Source organism: Indicator indicator, chromosome 29 (genome assembly GCF_027791375.1).
Source record: "Indicator indicator isolate 239-I01 chromosome 29, UM_Iind_1.1, whole genome shotgun sequence".
Classification (NCBI taxonomy): domain Eukaryota; kingdom Metazoa; phylum Chordata; class Aves; order Piciformes; family Indicatoridae; genus Indicator; species Indicator indicator.
Window position 1 is genome coordinate 1,809 of NC_072038.1, and position 16,957 is coordinate 18,765.

Consider the following 16,957-nt stretch of genomic DNA (forward strand, 5'->3'; position numbering starts at 1 on the left):
GAGCTGAAGGACCTCATGCTACAAACAAGCCTCTGGTCCTCCTCCTTGAGCTGCCCACACCTGGACGAGCTGGTTTCATGGAATCATAGAATCATGGAATCAACCAGGTTGAAAGAGACCTCCAAGATCATCCAGGCCAACCTATCACCCAGCCCTATCCAATCAACCAGACCATGGCACTAAGTGCCTCATCCAGGCTTCTCCTGAATATCTCCTGGGACAGTGACTCCACCACCTCCCTGGGCAGCACATTCCAAAGGGCAATCCCTCTCTATGTGAAGAACTTCCTCCTAGTATCCAGCTTATACCTCCCCTGGCACAACTTGAGACTGTTTCCCCCGGCCCTAACCCATAGTCCTTCTGGACCCTCTTCCTCCCCTTCCAGCCCCAGGTGCTGCCCTGGGATGCTCTGTGCCCCCTGTGGGACATGCCCATCTCCATGAGAGCTCCACCACCTCCTGTCCATCCCACCCCACCCCACTCCCTGCCCAGGTCTGTGATGCAGTTTAGGTACTGTTACTTACTGCACCAAACCAACAAAGAGCCCCTGGGGATGGAGACAACCTCAGCAAGGCTGGAACCCAGCTCTGGGTGCCTCCAATGTGTGTGTCCTGCTGGATCCCTTCCCTGCAGCCAGTGGATTCATGATGATGTCAGAAGGCATTAAAGTTTGGCTGTGGGTCTGTGCAAGGAGGCAGCATGCCAGAACCACCTCCTTCTTCCATCCCTCTCTTTGTAATGGACTCTGGATATTAATTAATAGCTAATTGCTAATACCTTGTGTCCATCTAATGTCTCACCAAAGAGCCTCAAAGTGCTTTGCAGACACTGCTTTGGGAGTGCAGAAATTGCAGTCCAGAGATGTTTCAGGAGCTTTGCTGATGATCCAAGGCTGGATCAGCAAAGCCACCCCCAGTCCTGGATCCCTCCTCCAAGCACTGACCCACCCTGCATCTCATGCCCTGCTGCTGGACAGCTCCCAAACCATGGCCCTTCCCAAAGCCCTCCCAGGAAAGCTTCCCAGAAGTCATCTCTGCAGGACCCGAGGCAGGGAAACAAAGAGTTAAACAGTACAGTGCTAGGCTGGTGAGCTCATCAGAGCTGGGGCTGTTTATTAGACTCAACAGAGCCCAGAAGACAGCATCCAGAGGGATGAGGGCTTGGGGTGAGCCTGTCTTAGGAGAGCAGGAGCCTCTGCTGTAGCTTGTCCCACTGCTGGCAGGGTGGGCAGCCACCCCTTACAGCTCACCACGTAAGTAGGATGGAATTCCATGGGTTTGGCTTTGGGGTTGGTGGAAAGGGAGAGGGTATAAAGCACAGCAGGACTGGGAGTCATCTTCTTGCTGAGCCCCAAGAAGGGACTTGCAGATGTCCTTTGCTCAGGAAGACCCTGGGTGTGTTTCTGGGACTGTCCAAACTCCGCATTGCTGGAAAGCTGCTCCCAAGAGATGCAGGAGGCTGGGCCAAACCCAGCTCCACTGCTCCAGCAAATGGATGTTGACTCCATCTCAATTTCCATCCAAGATCTGGTGGGGCTTGTGGGTGAGCTGAACCCCATTGCCTTATTCCTCCAGCCCTCTTCTCAGAGCAGAGCCAGCCGGTCTGCAGGGACAGCTGCCCACGGAGCCCCTGCCAGCCCCCTCTTAGCTCCCAGGAGAGCAGAGGCTGGGCATGGGAGGGGATGGGGCTTCAGCACTCAGGCCTTGAGCCAACACAGATCTCCTTGTCTTCTCCCACAGCAGAGCCCCCTCAGCCCAGCAGGATCCAGCCCTCAGAGGGCTGACCCAAGGCAGCAGCAAGCTGGGTGCTCCGAGGCGCTCTTGTGCCCACAGGAGCTGGTGACTGCGTTCCTCCACGGCCTGCTCAGGGGATGTTTAGTGCAATCAGCAACCTCACCTCCTGCAGAGAGCCTCCACACAGCGGGGACAGCTGGGACGGCAGAGGCACGGCATGGTGAGTGGGCTGCCAGCGCTCGGTCCCTCCCCGGGGGATTCCCTTCCCAGACAGGAGGAGAGGAAATGGCCTCAGGTTGCACCAGGGCAGGTTCAGCTTGCACATGAGGAACAATTTCTTCCCCCAAAAGGTTGTCAATGCCTGGCCCAGGCTGCCCAGGGCAGTGGTGGAGTCCCCATCCCTGGAGGACTTTCAAAGCTGTGTAGATGTGGTGCTGAGGTTCCTCAGGTTTAGTGGTGCCCTGGCTGTGCTGGGTTAGTGCTTGTACCGCATGCTTTTAAAGGTCTCTTCCAACCAAACAATTCTGTGCTTCTATTCTATGATGCCCACAGAGGGACCTGGGTGCTGTCCCCTGCCAGCCCTCCCGGAGTGGAAGTCCCCCCCAGGCAGGTGTGTGGCTGCAGGGCAGCCCTCTGGGGACAGCTGCACCAAGAAGCAGCCCCGCCCCTCCCCCCCCCCCCCTCCAGCCCCCAGCTTACTCAATTCCTTGGGGAGCTCTTGGGCACACTGACCTCTATCCTCTTCACCTTGAACCTGACTGATAGCCACCCTCAACTAAATGGCACAGATTCATGGAATGGTTTGGGTTAGAAGGGACCTTTAAAACTCATCTATTCCAACCCCCCCTCCCCATCATCAGGGACATCTCCAATGAGAGGAGGTTCCTCAGCTCAAATTCGGCATCTAACAGGAAGTTCCTGCAGCCCATGCTGGCCAGTGAAGCAGCCTTCTGCCCACCCATCCCACGTGTGTCCTTTAGTGCAGCTGACCCCTAACCCTGGAAACTATGGGCCCATGACTGTCAGCTGGGGGGTCCTGCACTGAACTTAAACATCAGGACCCATTCCAGAGTCAGTCTGGACACCCTAGAGCAGCAGGAGAAGCCATACCCAAAAAGCACTTCTCAGTCTTCCTCCATTCCCCAACACTACCATCTCCTCCCACACATTAAGGTGGCAGGCAGGACCTCTCTCCTGGCTGAAGGACAAACAAACCCTCAGGTCTTGACCCCAGGCTTTGCAGAGCAGCTGATGCTGCTGTTTGCCAAGGCACCAGCCCAAGCCATCATAGAATCATAGAATGGTCTGGGTTGGAAGGGACCTCCAAAGGTCATCCAGTCCAACTCCCTCTGCAGTCAGCAGGGACATCCTCAGCCAGATCAGGTTGCCCAGAGCCCTCTCTCAACCTGCTGCCAAGCCTAAGCAGCTTTCCCAGAGCCAGCCCTGCTGCATTGTAGACAGAAGGTTAGCAGGACACAACCAGGCTTACTCTGGGAAGAGCCCTTCCCTCCCCACACTCTGCCTTGGACAGGGTGCACCTAACCCACAGCTTCTTCCCCTTTAAGGGCTGGGAGCTTCTGCAGTTCCTGGGTTTTGTTGAGGCTGAGGCAGGAAGAGCCATCTGGAGGCCACTGGAAAGCCCAGAGAGCCATGGGGCAGTGGGGAGGGTCTGGGGGGGGATCTTTGTGGAACAGCTTGTGGCTTTGGTGGAGCACTGTCTGGTCCTTAGATGGCCAGCTTGGGGACAGCTTGGGGACAGCCTGGGGACATGTGTGCACATCTGTGTTCAGCTGACTTCTACCCAAGTGCTCTGTCGCTCTGGAGATGTTATTCACCCAAACCCAGTGCTGGTGCTGGTGCTGGTGCTGGTGCTGGGCAGACCAGAGCTCACTTGTTTGGTCCTGGGGGCAGCTGACAGGGTCTGAGCCCTCAGCAAAAGTCTGGCCAGCCCTGGTCCTCCCTTCAGGCTGCTCTCTGCTTCTCCCCAGCAGAAATCAGGGCAAGCCATATCTGTGGAGCGTAGAACTCACTTTGGTTTAGCCTCCAAACATTTTTTCTGTGATGGTTGATTCCCAGAGGGATGTGGGGATGGAGTGAACCTGGCTTAGGAGAGTAGAAGCTCCTGCTGCTACCTGCTCCACCCCTGGTGTGGAACATTCTTCAGGGAAGTGGCTTGACAGCAGAGAAGGCAAAATATGTCCATAATGCTGGATTTCAACTGTATTTGGGGAGTGATTTGCAAACCCTGACCTTTCCCCCCAGTGATCTGTGTGGTAAAACCTGGGTCAGAGATCTCAAGTGCTGCAGCCCCTCTGCACCACCCTGTGCATGGCAACACCACCACCACCTATGGCTCTGTGCCCAGGAAAGGTCCATGCTCACCCACAGCACGAGGGCTCCCCTGGGGTGGCACCTACTCAGTCCTGGGGCAAAGAGCAGCTCCATTTTGGGATACCAAGAGGGATCTTCATGAGGAAGAGTCAGATGGGGATGGATAGCGACCATGGGGTGAGATTGTCTGAGCTGGAGCAGCTCTGCTGTCCCCAGCTGTGCACAGTGGGAGGAAGAGTAGGCTGAAACTGCTTGTGGTGAGGACTTCAGAGGAGCATGTAAGAAGCTCCTGAAGAAGCAGGGCTGCCAGCTCCAAGAAAAAGGAGTTGGCCGGGCTGAGGACTGGACTGGGAGGGTAAATCCAGGTCTTGCATGGCCAGGAGAGCACAGAGCTGTGCATAGGAGCAGAGCCTTCAGGTCGGGCTGTAGCTGCAAGTCTGGCACGGCTCTGGCCACACTTCCGGCTTGTTTGTAGCATCCTGGGCTGGGCTGCTGGGAGCTGGCAGCTGAGGGACACTGCCAGGATGGGTTGAGGACCTGGGGCAGAGAGCTTGGGTGACCTGCTTAGTGCCCAGCTCTCTCCTCAGCACCACCAGCTAATGTCCCCAAGGTCCAGGAGGTACCCAAGTGTGGGCATGGGGATCCCCAGCAGCACCAGCAAGCACCTCCATGGAATTTCCCAGTTCAGAATCCAAACATCACCACACAATGCAGTGGGAGAGCAAAGGGAGGAGAAACAGAATCACAGGAGGCTGGTGGGGCCCTGGGCAGCCTGATCTCATCTGGAGATGTCCCTGCTGACTGCAGGGGGGTTAGACAAGATGACCTTCCAGGGTCCCTTCCAATGCAATCTGTGACTCTGTGATTCTGATTCTGTGAGGCTCTTCCTTATAGAGGGGATGTGGGGGTGTGTGTGTGAAGAAAGACCAGAGAGTTAGCTCCATGGCCAACAGCTGCCCAAGATTCCAGCAGCAGCACCACAAATGAATCCTGAGATGTGCTCTGGAAGCATTTTCAAGCCAGCAAACAGTCATCAGCTGAAGACCTCCTTCCAACAGTAATGATGGGAAGATATCTGATGGCATTATCCCACCAGACTGCTCTGTGGGACCATCTCAGCTCAGTGTGAGCACATCTGTGATGAATCAGGGCTGGAGCAGGGGCAGAGCAGGAGCTGCAATCACATTAGCTGTCCCCAGAGCTGCAGATACGTGCAGAGCTCACAAAGCATCTCCTGGCCATTGGCAGGGAGTGAAATCCTTCACTAGAGAACACTGGGGGAAAAGTGTGGCCATAAAAGCCTCTTCTGCCAGGAAGCCTCAGAGAAATGATGTGTCTGGGAATTGTGGTGAGAGGGATAGTTGTGCCAGAAAATAAAAGGGAGGGGGGAAAATCCACTCCAGTGTAAATGTAGAGAGGAAGAGGAGCCTGACCTTAATGCTCTGCAATGTGAAGAGGAAGGTGCAGTAATCTGAAGCTGGAGAAAATGGGCAGTGGTTTGAAACTGGAGCAGGGCAGATTTAGGCTGGACATCAGGAGGGAGTTCTTCACAAGGAAGGTGGGGAAATACTGGCACAGGTTGCCCAGGGATGTGGCTGAGGCTCCATTCCTGGAGACATACAAGACAAGACTTGATCTGGCCCTGGGCAGCCTGAGCTAGTTGGAGGTGTCCCTGCTGGCTGCAGTGGGGTTGGACAAGGTGGCCTAGCAGGGTCTCTTCCAACCTGATGCAATCTGTCAGTCTGTGGTTCTGTGATTTGCAGAGTTTGGAGTCCCCCTGGATGCAGAGGCAGGGCAGCAGCTCCTGGGCAAGCAGGGAGTGAGGTGCCTAAGAGAATGGAATAGAATGGGTTGGGTTGGGAGGGACCTTAAATATCATCCAGGTCCAACCCCCTGCCATGGGCAGGGACACCTCCCACCAGCCCAGCTTGCTCAAGGCCTCATCCAGCCTGGCCTTGAACACCACCAGGGAGGAGGCATCCACAGCCTCCCTGGGCACCCTGTACCAGTGTCTCCCCACCCTCACTGGGAAGAGGGAGCAGGACATACTGCATTAGCCTGCTGAGAGATGGGAGCTGGGCAGCATTCCAGAGAAGAAAGCAAATTTTCAACCACAAAGCCAAATGAAAACCATACAGTGGCTTGGTCATCAAAGCTCTCCACAATGGATGCTACCAGGAGAAAGCCCAGAAGTGGCACCACTGCCTGGGATGAAATTTCAGGAAGAGCCTTGCAAATGATTTGAGCTGGAAGCTCACAACCCAGCAAGGCTACGAGCAAGGCAGCTGGTGGACAAGCTGCACAGGGCAGGCAAGCAAGGAGACCCCCAGGATCTGAGCACATCACTGCAAAACAGCAGCTGAGGGGTTTCATGCATAGCTGGGCATACTCCTGGGCAGCTTTATAGGTGGAAGCTTTTGGCCCATGCAGAGCCAGCTTCACTGTCTCCTCAGGACACTGAGCATTGCTGTCAGTGTCTATGCTTTGTCTCAGGAGCCTCCTGATGTCTGGAGCCACAACTCACAGCAGCAGTGAGGTGAGCTGCATCACAGAGGCAGAACTTGCAGCCAGTCAGCTGCATGCTGAGCTCCTGGAGAGAGTCCAGCAGAGCCTACAAAGCTGCTGAGGGGCCTGGAGCAGCTCTGTGAGGAGCAAAGGCTGAGAGCCCTGGGGCTGGGGAGTCTGGAGAAGAGCAGCCCCAGAGGGGAGCTGAGCAATGCTCAGCAAGAGCTGAAGGAGCTGTGGGGGGCAAGAGGCTGGGGCCAGACTCTGCTCAGTGGTGCCCAGGGACAGCACAAGGGGCAATGGGCACAGACTGGAACCCAGGAGGTTCCATCTGAAGAGGAGGAGAAAGTTGTTTGTTGTGAGGGTGCTGGAGGCCTGGAGCAGGCTGCCCAGAGAGGTTGTGGAGTCTCCTTGTGTGGAGAGCTTCCAAGCCCAGCTGGACATTGTGACCCTGGGCAAGCTGCTGTGGGTGCCCTGCTTGAGCAGTGGTGTCAGACTGGGTGATCTCCAGAGGTCCCTTCCAACCTCACCATGCTGAGATTCTGGGACTCTGTGACAGCTGAAGACAGAAGGGATGTAAATAGTGTCCACTGCTCTTGGCTTTCATAGTTTTTCTTGCTGGTCCAAACCTGGCAAACCTGAATCATGAGCCAGTGCCTTGGTACCCCAGATCTGTATTCCTGCAGCAGTGCCTGTGGGGAGAGGACCAAATTGAGCTCTCTCTTTTCAGAATTAGCCACGAAGTTTGGCAGGGGATGCAGGTGAAAGAATAACAGGAGGTGCTGGCTGGCACCCAGTCATCAGCTTGCCTTGGTGGGCACTGGGCCCAGTATGACCCAAATATAGGCAGGTTTCCTCTAGATGGTGCCTGTGGAGCTGTGCCAGCATATGTGCAGCTGCACTTACCTGGTCCATGTCCTGACACTGGTGAGCAGCAACAGGAAAGGAGCTGAGGCTGCCAAGCTTTGTGCCTGTCTCATAGAATCACAGAATGCCAGGGGCTGGAAGGGATCTCCCAAATCATCCAGTCCAACCCTCCTGCCAGAGCAAGATCATCCAGGGCAGGGCACACAGGAACACATCCAGATAGATCTTGAAAGTCTCCAGACAAGGAGACTCCACAAACTCTCTGGGCAGCCTGCTCCAGGGCTCCAGCACCCTCAGAACAAAGAAGTTTCTCCTCATGTTGAGGTGGAACTTCCTGGGTTCCAGTTAGTGTCCATTGCCCCTTGTCCTATCCCAAGACACCACAGACAAGAGCCTGGCCCCTGCTTCCTGCCCCCACCCTTCAGATATTTGTAAACATTAATAAGATCCCCTCCCAGCCTTCTCTTCTGCAGGCTTACCATCCCCAGGGCTCTCAGCCTTTCATCCTCACAGAGCTGCTCCAGGCCCCTCAGCATCTCTGCAGCCTCCACTGGACTCTCTCCAGTATCTCCCAGTCCCTCTTGAACTGGGGAGCCCAGAAGTGGACTCAGTACTCCAGAAGTGGCCTTGCTAGGGCAGGTGAGGAGGAGAACCTCCCTCAACCTGCTGGCCACACTCTTGTGAATGCACCCCAGGACACCATTGACCTTCTTGCCCATTTATACCTCGTTGCTGCCCACTGGTCTTTCCATGGCACACACAGGGTGTAAATCCAGCCTGGTATCATCCATGATGTTCACTCCATCATGGGAGAGCTATGCCAAGGGCCATCACTGCCTGCCAGCAGCCAGGCCTGAGCTGAGCAAGCACATCTCATGGTGCTGTGTTGGCAATCCCAGGGCTGAAGCAGGGTTTTAAATCATCTGCTCTGGATCAAAGCCCACTTGAGCTCAAAGCTTGCACTGTGCTTAGGAAGAGCTGTGCTTGACAGTGGAGTAGGTACAGAGCCCTGGTGGCAGTGCCCATGCATCTGAGCCCCAGCAGGGTCTGGTGCCCAGGCCAGCGTGGATGTGGCTTGAGCTTGACTGCTGCTTAACATGGGGCAGCCCCACAGGGACAGCTCTGGAGCTGGCAGCAATCTTCAGTGGCTCTGCTCAGTGGGGCTGGCAGAAGGGCAGTGTGGGGTGCTGCGCTGCTCCAGGCTGGCACTCTTGCTGCAGAGCACCCCCATGGCCAACAAATGTAGTGCCAGGGGTGGGTTGAGAGCAGCCTCCAGGAGAAGGAGCAGCCCTGCTTGCAACACCTTGCTACTGCCCTGAGAGCAGCCAAGAGCCCTGGAAGGCTTGGAGGGGTGGGTTCCAATGGATCATCCACTCATCCCACCACCAAATTTCTGTGGGAGCTTGAAGCTGCTGAACTGGATGGGATCTGTGGGAGTCCCATGGTCCATGGGGGAGCAGTGGCAGCCTGCAGGCATCCTCAGCCCAGCCTATTTCTAGGACCCTGTTGTCTAGTCCTGTGTTGCTTGGCTCTCATAGGGGTGATGCTCTTCTGTCCCTGCAGTGGCCCACAAAACCTTCTCCACCTTCATTTTCAGAGCAACAGGACAAGAGTGAATGCTTTGAAGCTGAGGGAGAGCAGGGTTAGACTGGAGCTGAGGAAGAAGTTCTTCAGTACAAGGGTGGTGAGACTCTGGAATAGGCTGCCCAGGGATGCTGCAGATGCCCCTCCCTGGGGGTGTTGAAGGACAGGTTGGATGAGGCCTTGAGCATCCAGGTCTAGTTGAGAAGTGTCCCTGCCCGTGGTAGGGAGGTTGGAGTAGATGATCTCTGAGGTCCCTTCCCACCTGAGCCATTCTGTGATTCTCTGATTCATTTCACTTGGCAGTGATTAATGACCAGATGGGAAGCACCCAACCCATTGTCAGTCACTAGCCCTGCTCTGCTCTTTCTCTTTCATCCACCTCAGGTTTCCTCCTCAGATCCTGTCACCATGGAAGTTCCCCCAAGGAGCCCTGATGGGAGTGAGAAGTCTCCTCAGACCAAGGAGCTGCTGACCAGTCACACTGCCAGCACGCTCTGCACCAGCTCCCGGAGCGAGTCTGTCTGGACCAACGCTCCCAGGAGCAAGTGGGAGATCTATCACAAGCCAGTCATTGTTGTGTCTGTGGGAGCAGCTGTCTTCCTCTTTGGCATAGTCATCACCAGCCTGTCCTGCCTCCAAACCAAGAACAAAAAGGTCTACAAAATGTGTGGCCCAGCTTTCCTGTCCCTGGGACTGATGCTCCTGGTCTGTGGCCTGGTCTGGATCCCCATCATCCGCAAGAAGCAGAAGCAGAGGCAGAAGTCACAGTTTCTGCAGAGCCTCAAGTCCTTCTTCTTTAACCGCTGAAGGCATGCCCAGGACCTTCCCAGGAAGGCTCCTGTCCCCTCTACCCTCCTCTGTTGGTTAGCCATACAAAGAAACACGTTCTTGTCCTCTCTTAAAGGATCTCACCCCAGTAAGTCTCTTCCCTGCAGGTGAAATGCTCTCTACCAGTCTCCAGTCTGCAAATGAACTTCACAGCCCAGAAAAAAAATGAGAAGGACGTTGCAGCAGAGCCCACCAAGATGAGTCCAAGCTCTGCATCACCTTCCTGTCCAAGAAGCAACCCAAAGTCATACACTGGGAAATGCAAAGCTCCAAAGGAACCTGGCTTCACCCAGTAACTTCTGCCAGATCGTCACCAGAGAGGAGCAAACTGACTGCAGAATGTGAGGACAGCCTGATGTGGACGTTGCTAACTTCAGCCTGAACTTCTGATGTAGAAACCAGGAGGCCAGAGATAGTTCATCCAGAATTAGTGGAGAGGAGAAGCAGGACAGTGTTGTTCCAGATAGCTTCATCAGAAAAGGTGAAACATCACCAAAGCTCAGGGGGACCAGGATGGTGCACACAGCCAGGATGTTCCTGACACTGATCTGAGCTGAGACACCAAAGCTCAGGAGGTCCAGGGTGGTGCACACAGCCAGGATGTTCCTGTCACTGATCTGAGCTGAGACATGGCTGCAAGCTGGACCTCACTCCTTGCTCAGCATGGAAAGCTCCCAGGCTTTATTTGCTGCTCCAAAGGGTCAATCAAGGAGCAGCATCACAAGCAGCACTCTGTGCTCCCTCTGGCAGAAAGTTCCTCCTCCTCCAGACCTGCATAGATGAAGCTGTTCTGCACCATCTGTCCATTTGCTCTGATGCTGGCTGCCACAGCTGCCCATAAACCCTGCCCATGGCTTATTCACGCCACCAGACGTGGACTACAGGCCAGAGAGACAGGTCTGCTACCTGCCTTTAATAATGTGTGCCATGAGGCCACACACTCAGGGAGCAGGGACCCTTTCTGCATGGTTTTGCTCTAGTTTGTGCTCTGGTTGGCTTACTTTACAAGAGGAAGCTGAAATGCAGATTCTCAGTCTGCAGAACTGGCCTGAGTCTGGACAGCAAGGTCTGGGTGCATGGGGTCCAGCTCCCAGTTCTGGTTTCAGGTGTTGGTGGGATTCATAAATTCATAGAATGGGTTGGGTTGGGTTGGGTTGGAAGGGGCCTTAAAGATCCTCCAGTCCCAACCCCCTTGGGACACCTCCCAGCAGCCCAGGTTGCTCAAGGCCTCATCCAGCCTGGCCTTGAGCACCTCCAGGGAGGGGACATCCACAGCCTCCCGGGCAGCCTGTGCCAGTGTCTCACCACCCTCACTGTAGAAAATTTCTTTCTAATCCCTAGTCTAAACCCACCCTGGTTCTTCACAAGTGCTGATCCAGTCTGGATGCCTCAGCAGCCCCTCCTCAGTCTGGCTGAGCTGGAGGAAGAGTTCCCAGCACAGCAAGCACTGACCCAAGGCCCTGACTCCTGCTGCAGGGTGAGGATGTGGTCAATGCTGATCAGAAGCAGAAGAGAAGCACCAAAGAGGAGACCCCACCAAGGCCCCCTTTGCAATGTGCACCTCCAAGGGGAAGCCCAGGCAGCCCCCTTGCTCTTCTGTGGGAGGCAGACAGGCTGGCAGAGGTGCACAGGGAGAATGTGAGATGTGTTTGTTCTTTGGTGACAGACAGGGCATGACAACCTCCACCAACTGCTCGTCTAAGCCCTCAGCTTTCTCCCACAGCTACCAACAGCTCCCAAGGAACTCGGAAGGAAAGCACGAGGAATGGGGCATGCAGCCAACAGCCCTTCTCCTGCTTAGTGCCCACCTTCCAGCTAAAGGCAGCTCAGAGCCACGGCAGAAGTTGCTCCAGAGCACTGTTAATGGCCACCATGGCCACCTCCTCCTCTTTCACCCCCTTTTTTCCAATCAATTTGTATTTTTAGCCTCTGCAGCATCCTGGAGCCATAATTTCATCAAGCTCTGGTTTGCCAGATACGCTGGAAGCTCTGCAGAGCATCAGGAGACACAGCAAAAGCAGAGGGGAGCAGCTGCTGCAGCTCCTGCAGCTCCTGCAGCTCCAGGCTGGTGGGCAGCAGCAGGTCAGGGAAGAGGGAGCTGTGTTCACTGGAGCTGAGGGTCATGAAGTTGTAGCTGTGGGAGCTGCAGTCAGGGCTAAGAGTTGATTCCCTATGGGGAATATTTAGCCTCCTCTTGGCCACCTCTGGTGGGAATCCTTTATTTCTGAAACTGGTGCCACACCAGAATTTCTGCCTGCATATGTGGCCCAAGGTGCCCATGGCCCAAAACCTTCAAGTGGAGCATTTGTGCTGCCACAGCCTGGCCAGCACAATTAGCCAAGCAGTTCAGGCTCCCCTTGGCACTGCTGCCAGGCTCCCACCAGTATGTGAGCAAGCCTGGCCAGTGCTATGCACCCAGAGCTCCCCTCCACCCAGTGCTTGGAGAGCTTGAGGAAGCATCTCCCAGCATGGCAGATGACACAGATGGGTTAGGAGTACTCAAGCAAAGCAAATCCCTTTGTCCAAGGCTCAGCTTGATCCTGAGCTTAGTTTCCTGGGGGGTGCAGATGTGTGCCCAGGCAGCCCATGCCAGGTCTGTGATAGAGTGTGCAAGGTGTATGACCTGGCACTGGCCCCAGGCAGTGCTCTCCATGTGCTCCTCAGGCATTTACCCTTCTCTGCTGGTTTCTACAGTGCTGGCCTGGCAGAGGAGCAGTCTCTATTGATTGAGCTGCAATGGCTTGAGGACTCTCACCCAAAACTCCTGCAATGGGCAGCTGCAGCCAGAAGAGAAGGCAGACACCAGGACTCACAAGGGGAAAATCATGGAGCAACATAAAGAGCATCACAAAGACCCACCTGGTCACAGCTGGGAGTCCTAAAGCTGCAGAATCTGGAGGAGGCACCTGGCAGTGGACACTGCTGCAAATAGCTCTGCTGGGGCAAGGGGTGCTCAGCCTGGGAGAGATGTCCAAAGGGACACAACAGGAGGACTAGAAAAACCAAATGGTCTGGAGGATGGCTCCCCATGTCTGCAAGGCTCCTGCTCTCCATGTCTGCAAGGGTCCTGCTCCCCATGTCTGCAAGGCTCCTGCTCCCCATGTCTGCAAGGGTCCTGTTCCCCATGTCTGCAAGGCTCCTGTTCCCCATGTCTGCAAGGGTCCTGTTCCCCACATCTGCAAGGGTCCTGTTCCCCACGTCTGCAAGGGTCCTGCTCCCCATGTCTGCAAGGGTCCTGCTCCCCATGTCTGCAAGGCTCCTGCTCTCCATGTCTGCAAGGCTCCTGCTCCCCACGTCTGCAAGGGTCCTGTTCCCCACGTCTGCAAGGCTCCTGTTCCCCATGTCTGCAAGGCTCCTGCTCCCCATGTCTGCAAGGCTCCTGCTCCCCATGTCTGCAAGGGTCCTGCTCTCCATCTCTGCAAGGCTCCTGCTCCCCATGTCTGCAAGGGTCCTGCTCTCCATCTCTGCAAGGGTCCTGCTCTCCATGTCTCATGAGCAAGAACAAGAAGGCAGTCAGTGAAATGTTAATATGAGACCAAGAATCTGGTGGGACTCCAGGCTGCTCACTCACAATAGTATTAGGTTTGATTAAAGCCAACACTGCCCAAGGGACTTGGATGTTGCTGCTGTGGTCTGTGGCTTTGTGCCTGAGAGTTGAGAGGGGACATAGTGTGGTTTGGGACAGATGATGGTGTGGCATCACTGTGCAGGAGGGCTCACTGAGGACGTGAGGAGGAGGAAGAAGAGTGGAGCTGGGGCTGTTTTTTTGGGTGCTGGCCATGTGCCCTGGGGGAGGGTCTCAGGCTTGTGGTCACCTCTGTTCAGTGCACACCTCTGTTGAAGCCTGAGGAGCAGGTGGGTGCCACAGGGAAGTGCCCAGCAAGAGGATGGCTCAAGCAAGAGGCCAGGGATCAGCAAAGCTTGGTGGGGAGAGGAGAGGGACTTGTCAGGTGGATCTCACATTTGCTGCCCAGATCTGCAGGGGGACAGAGAGGCAAAGGCAGGGAGATGTCAGCTGAAGGGAAAGAAAGATGAACAGCTGGAAGATCAATGTGCAGATGGAAGTCCAGGAGCAGAGTGGGAAATCTCCACTTCATTGCCTGGGATATAACTGATTGCTGCTGGGAGCTGGGTGGGCTTTGCATTTGTGTGTGAACAGAATCATAGAATGACAGAAAAGTTTTGGTTACAGCAGACATGAACCCAGCACTGCCAGGGCACCACTAAACCATGGTCCTGGCACCACATCTGTAGAGTTTGGAAACCTCTCCAGGGATGGGGACTCCACCACTGCCCTGGGCAGCCTGGGGACAGGACAAGGGGCAAGGGGCACAAACTGGAACCCAGGACATGAGGAGGAACTTCTTTACTTTGAGGGTGCTGGAGGCCTGGAGCAGGCTGCCCAGAGAGGTTGTGGAGTCTCCTTCTCTGGAGAGATTCCAAACCTAGCTGGGCATTGTGATCCTGGGCAAGCTGCTGGAGCATGGGGTTGGACTGGGTGATCTCCAGAGGTCCCTTCCAACCCTCACCATGCTGGGATGTTGTGATTCTGTGGTGCAAATTGCTCCAGTACTGAGAAATGCAACACTCTGCTGAAGTGAGAGGGGCTGAAGTGGAGAGCTCAGGGAAACTGAGGTGCAGGGTGTCCAGAGGCTGTTCATGTCCTGCTGTGGCCCAACAAAAGCCCAGAGGGCTGCTGAGAAGTGAAATCCTGGCTTGGTGCTGTGGGACCAGTGAACTGCCACGTGCCACTGACGTGGGAGGGTGCAGAGGCAGGGTGTCCATGGGCTCAAATGGGACAACAGATGAAAACCCAAGAGACAGCAGCAGCAGCCACGTGGGATGTGCCCTCTAAGCTCTGTACTATCCCAGTGGGGCATGCTGGAGAATGCCCCGGGCAGCAGATGGCACGAAGGGCTGGGCTCACGTGCTGTCTCCTCTTGGCACTGCTGGAGTCAGCACTGAGTTGGAGAGACCTTTGGCCTAACCATAGGGCAGCTCCTGCCTTTGGGTCATTGTCCTGCACCTACAAAGCACTGTCTGACTGCTCCCCAACATTCCTCTCTGCTCCCCCTGAAGCCTGGTTGAGTCCTGCTGGGGCTCAGCCCCAAGGCAGTTGTGTTTTCCAGAGGATCAGGTTCTCAGCAAACACAATTATGTCTGTCTGCACTGGAGCAAGCTGAGCTGTGAGCAGCTTCCTCTGCTCTCTGCAAAGAAGAGGAAATGCATTACAAAAACCATTATCTTCTCAGAGCAGCTAAAAGGGGAAAGGTTTCTCCTGGATCTCAAAGTTCAGCCCTGAGCAAACACACCCAGCAGGCTCTGCTGTCTCTGGCAGGATGACCACAACCCTCCCTTCATTCCTGGCCACCAGCAAAAGTTCCACCTGCCCTAAGACACCACTCACCTGTCCCATAGCTCTTCCCTCTGGTTTATCTTACTTCACATTAACATTCTTCAACAACATGAGGAAGAACTTCTTTAAGGGTCAGAGAGCACTGGAACAGGCTGCCCAGAGAATCATAGAATCAGTCAGGGTTGGAAGGGAACACAAGGATCAGCCAGTTCCAACCCCCCTGCCATGGGCAGGGACACCTCACACTACAGCAGGCTGGCCAGAGCCTCATCCAGCCTGGCTGCAAACACCTCCAGGGATGGGGCCTCAACCTCCTCCCTGCACAACCCATTCCAGGCTCTCACCACTCTCATGGGGAAGAACTTCTTCCTCATGTCCAGTCTGAATCTCCCCACTTCCAGCTTTATTCCATTCCCCCCAGTCCTATCTCTACCTGATATCCTAAAAAGTTCCTCCCCAGCTTTCTTGGAGCCCCCTTCAGATATTGAAAGGCCAAGAGGTTGTGGAGTCTCCTTCTCTGGAGATTTTCAAGCCCTGTCTGGATGTGTTCCTGTGTGACCTGTGCTGGGTTCTATGCTCCTGCTCTGGCAGAGGGCTTGGACTCAAAGATCTCCAGAGGTCCTTTCCAACCCCTAACACCCTGTGAGACTGTGAACTAAGTCCAGCTTTGGTGAAGTTTGCAGATTTACTGCCTGGAATTGCACTAACACCAACCCCTCTGCTGTGGGGTATGAACTAAATGGAGGGAAGCAGGTGGCCACTGGTGTCTGTGTTCACAGAATCATAGAATCTCAGAATCCCAGCATGGTGGGGTTGGAAGGGACCTCTGGAGATCACCCAGTCTGACACCACTGCTCCAGCAGGACACCCACAGCAGCTTGCCCAGGAGCACAATGTCCAGCTGGGGTTGGAAGCTCTCCACACAAGGAGACTCCACAACCTCTCTGGGCAGCCTGCTCCAGGCCTCCAGCACCCTCACAACAAAGAACTTTCTCCTCCTGCTCAGATGGAACCTCCTGGGTTCCAGTTTGACCCTCTTGCCCCTTGTGCTGTCCCTGGGCACCACTGAGCAGGGCCACAGGTGCTGATATCCCACATTCCCCCTGGGTTCTGAACTTCATGCCCATGTCTGGATATCAGCTGGGCCACCAGTTCAGCACACCCTGAAATGCTGCTGGTGCTTCCTTGCGCTGGAAGGAACAGAGAGCATCCCACCAGGCTGAGCTGCAATGTCACACTTGGACCTGGCAGAAGCCCTTCTCCTGAGCAGTGATGAGAGTAACCACTTTCAGAGGACCCTCAGTACCTGCACAAAGTTTGAAACCCTACAAAACACCCTGAGCCCACCCTGGTTTTGCACTGGGGGTTAGACACCTGGAAGCTATCACCCAGCTCAGGCTTACACCAGGGCACTGCTGAGATTGGCACAGCAAAGCTGTGAGAGGCAAGAGGAGAGCCAACAGACCCCAGCTCTGCCCTCAGCCCTGCAAAGGGAGAGGAGGGAATGCTGTCACCCAAACCCTTGACTTTCACCCTTCAATTCCCTTCCCTTCCCTTCCATTCCCTCAGCCTGTTGCAGTGGTCTGAGAGGCTCCTGCCAGCACTGGTGGATGCTGCCCTGCAGGTCAGACCCCACAGCCATTCCCCAGCTCCTGCTGCTCAGATCTCACAGGAAAGTCTGCACAGCAGCACCTCCAGCTGCTGACCACTTCTGAGGAGCATTTGCAGATGGCACAGAAAAGCTTTCAGCTGC

The 16,957-nt window shown here is 55.2% G+C and overlaps 1 protein-coding gene across 1 annotated transcript; it reads left to right on the plus strand.

Annotated features, from left to right (window-relative positions):
- Positions 1–9,410: 9,410 nt before the first annotated feature.
- On the plus strand, positions 9,411–9,827 carry PIRT (phosphoinositide interacting regulator of transient receptor potential channels). Its single transcript, XM_054394007.1, has one exon. The coding sequence runs from the start codon at positions 9,429–9,431 to the stop codon at positions 9,825–9,827; it is 399 nt and encodes a 132-aa protein (XP_054249982.1). The 5' UTR covers positions 9,411–9,428.
- Positions 9,828–16,957: the final 7,130 nt, after the last annotated feature.

Excerpts from the sequence above, each read along its gene's own strand:
- PIRT (XM_054394007.1), top strand. The coding sequence starts at position 9,429 with ATGGAAGTTCCCCCAAGGAGCCCTGATGGGAGTGAGAAGTCTCCTCAG.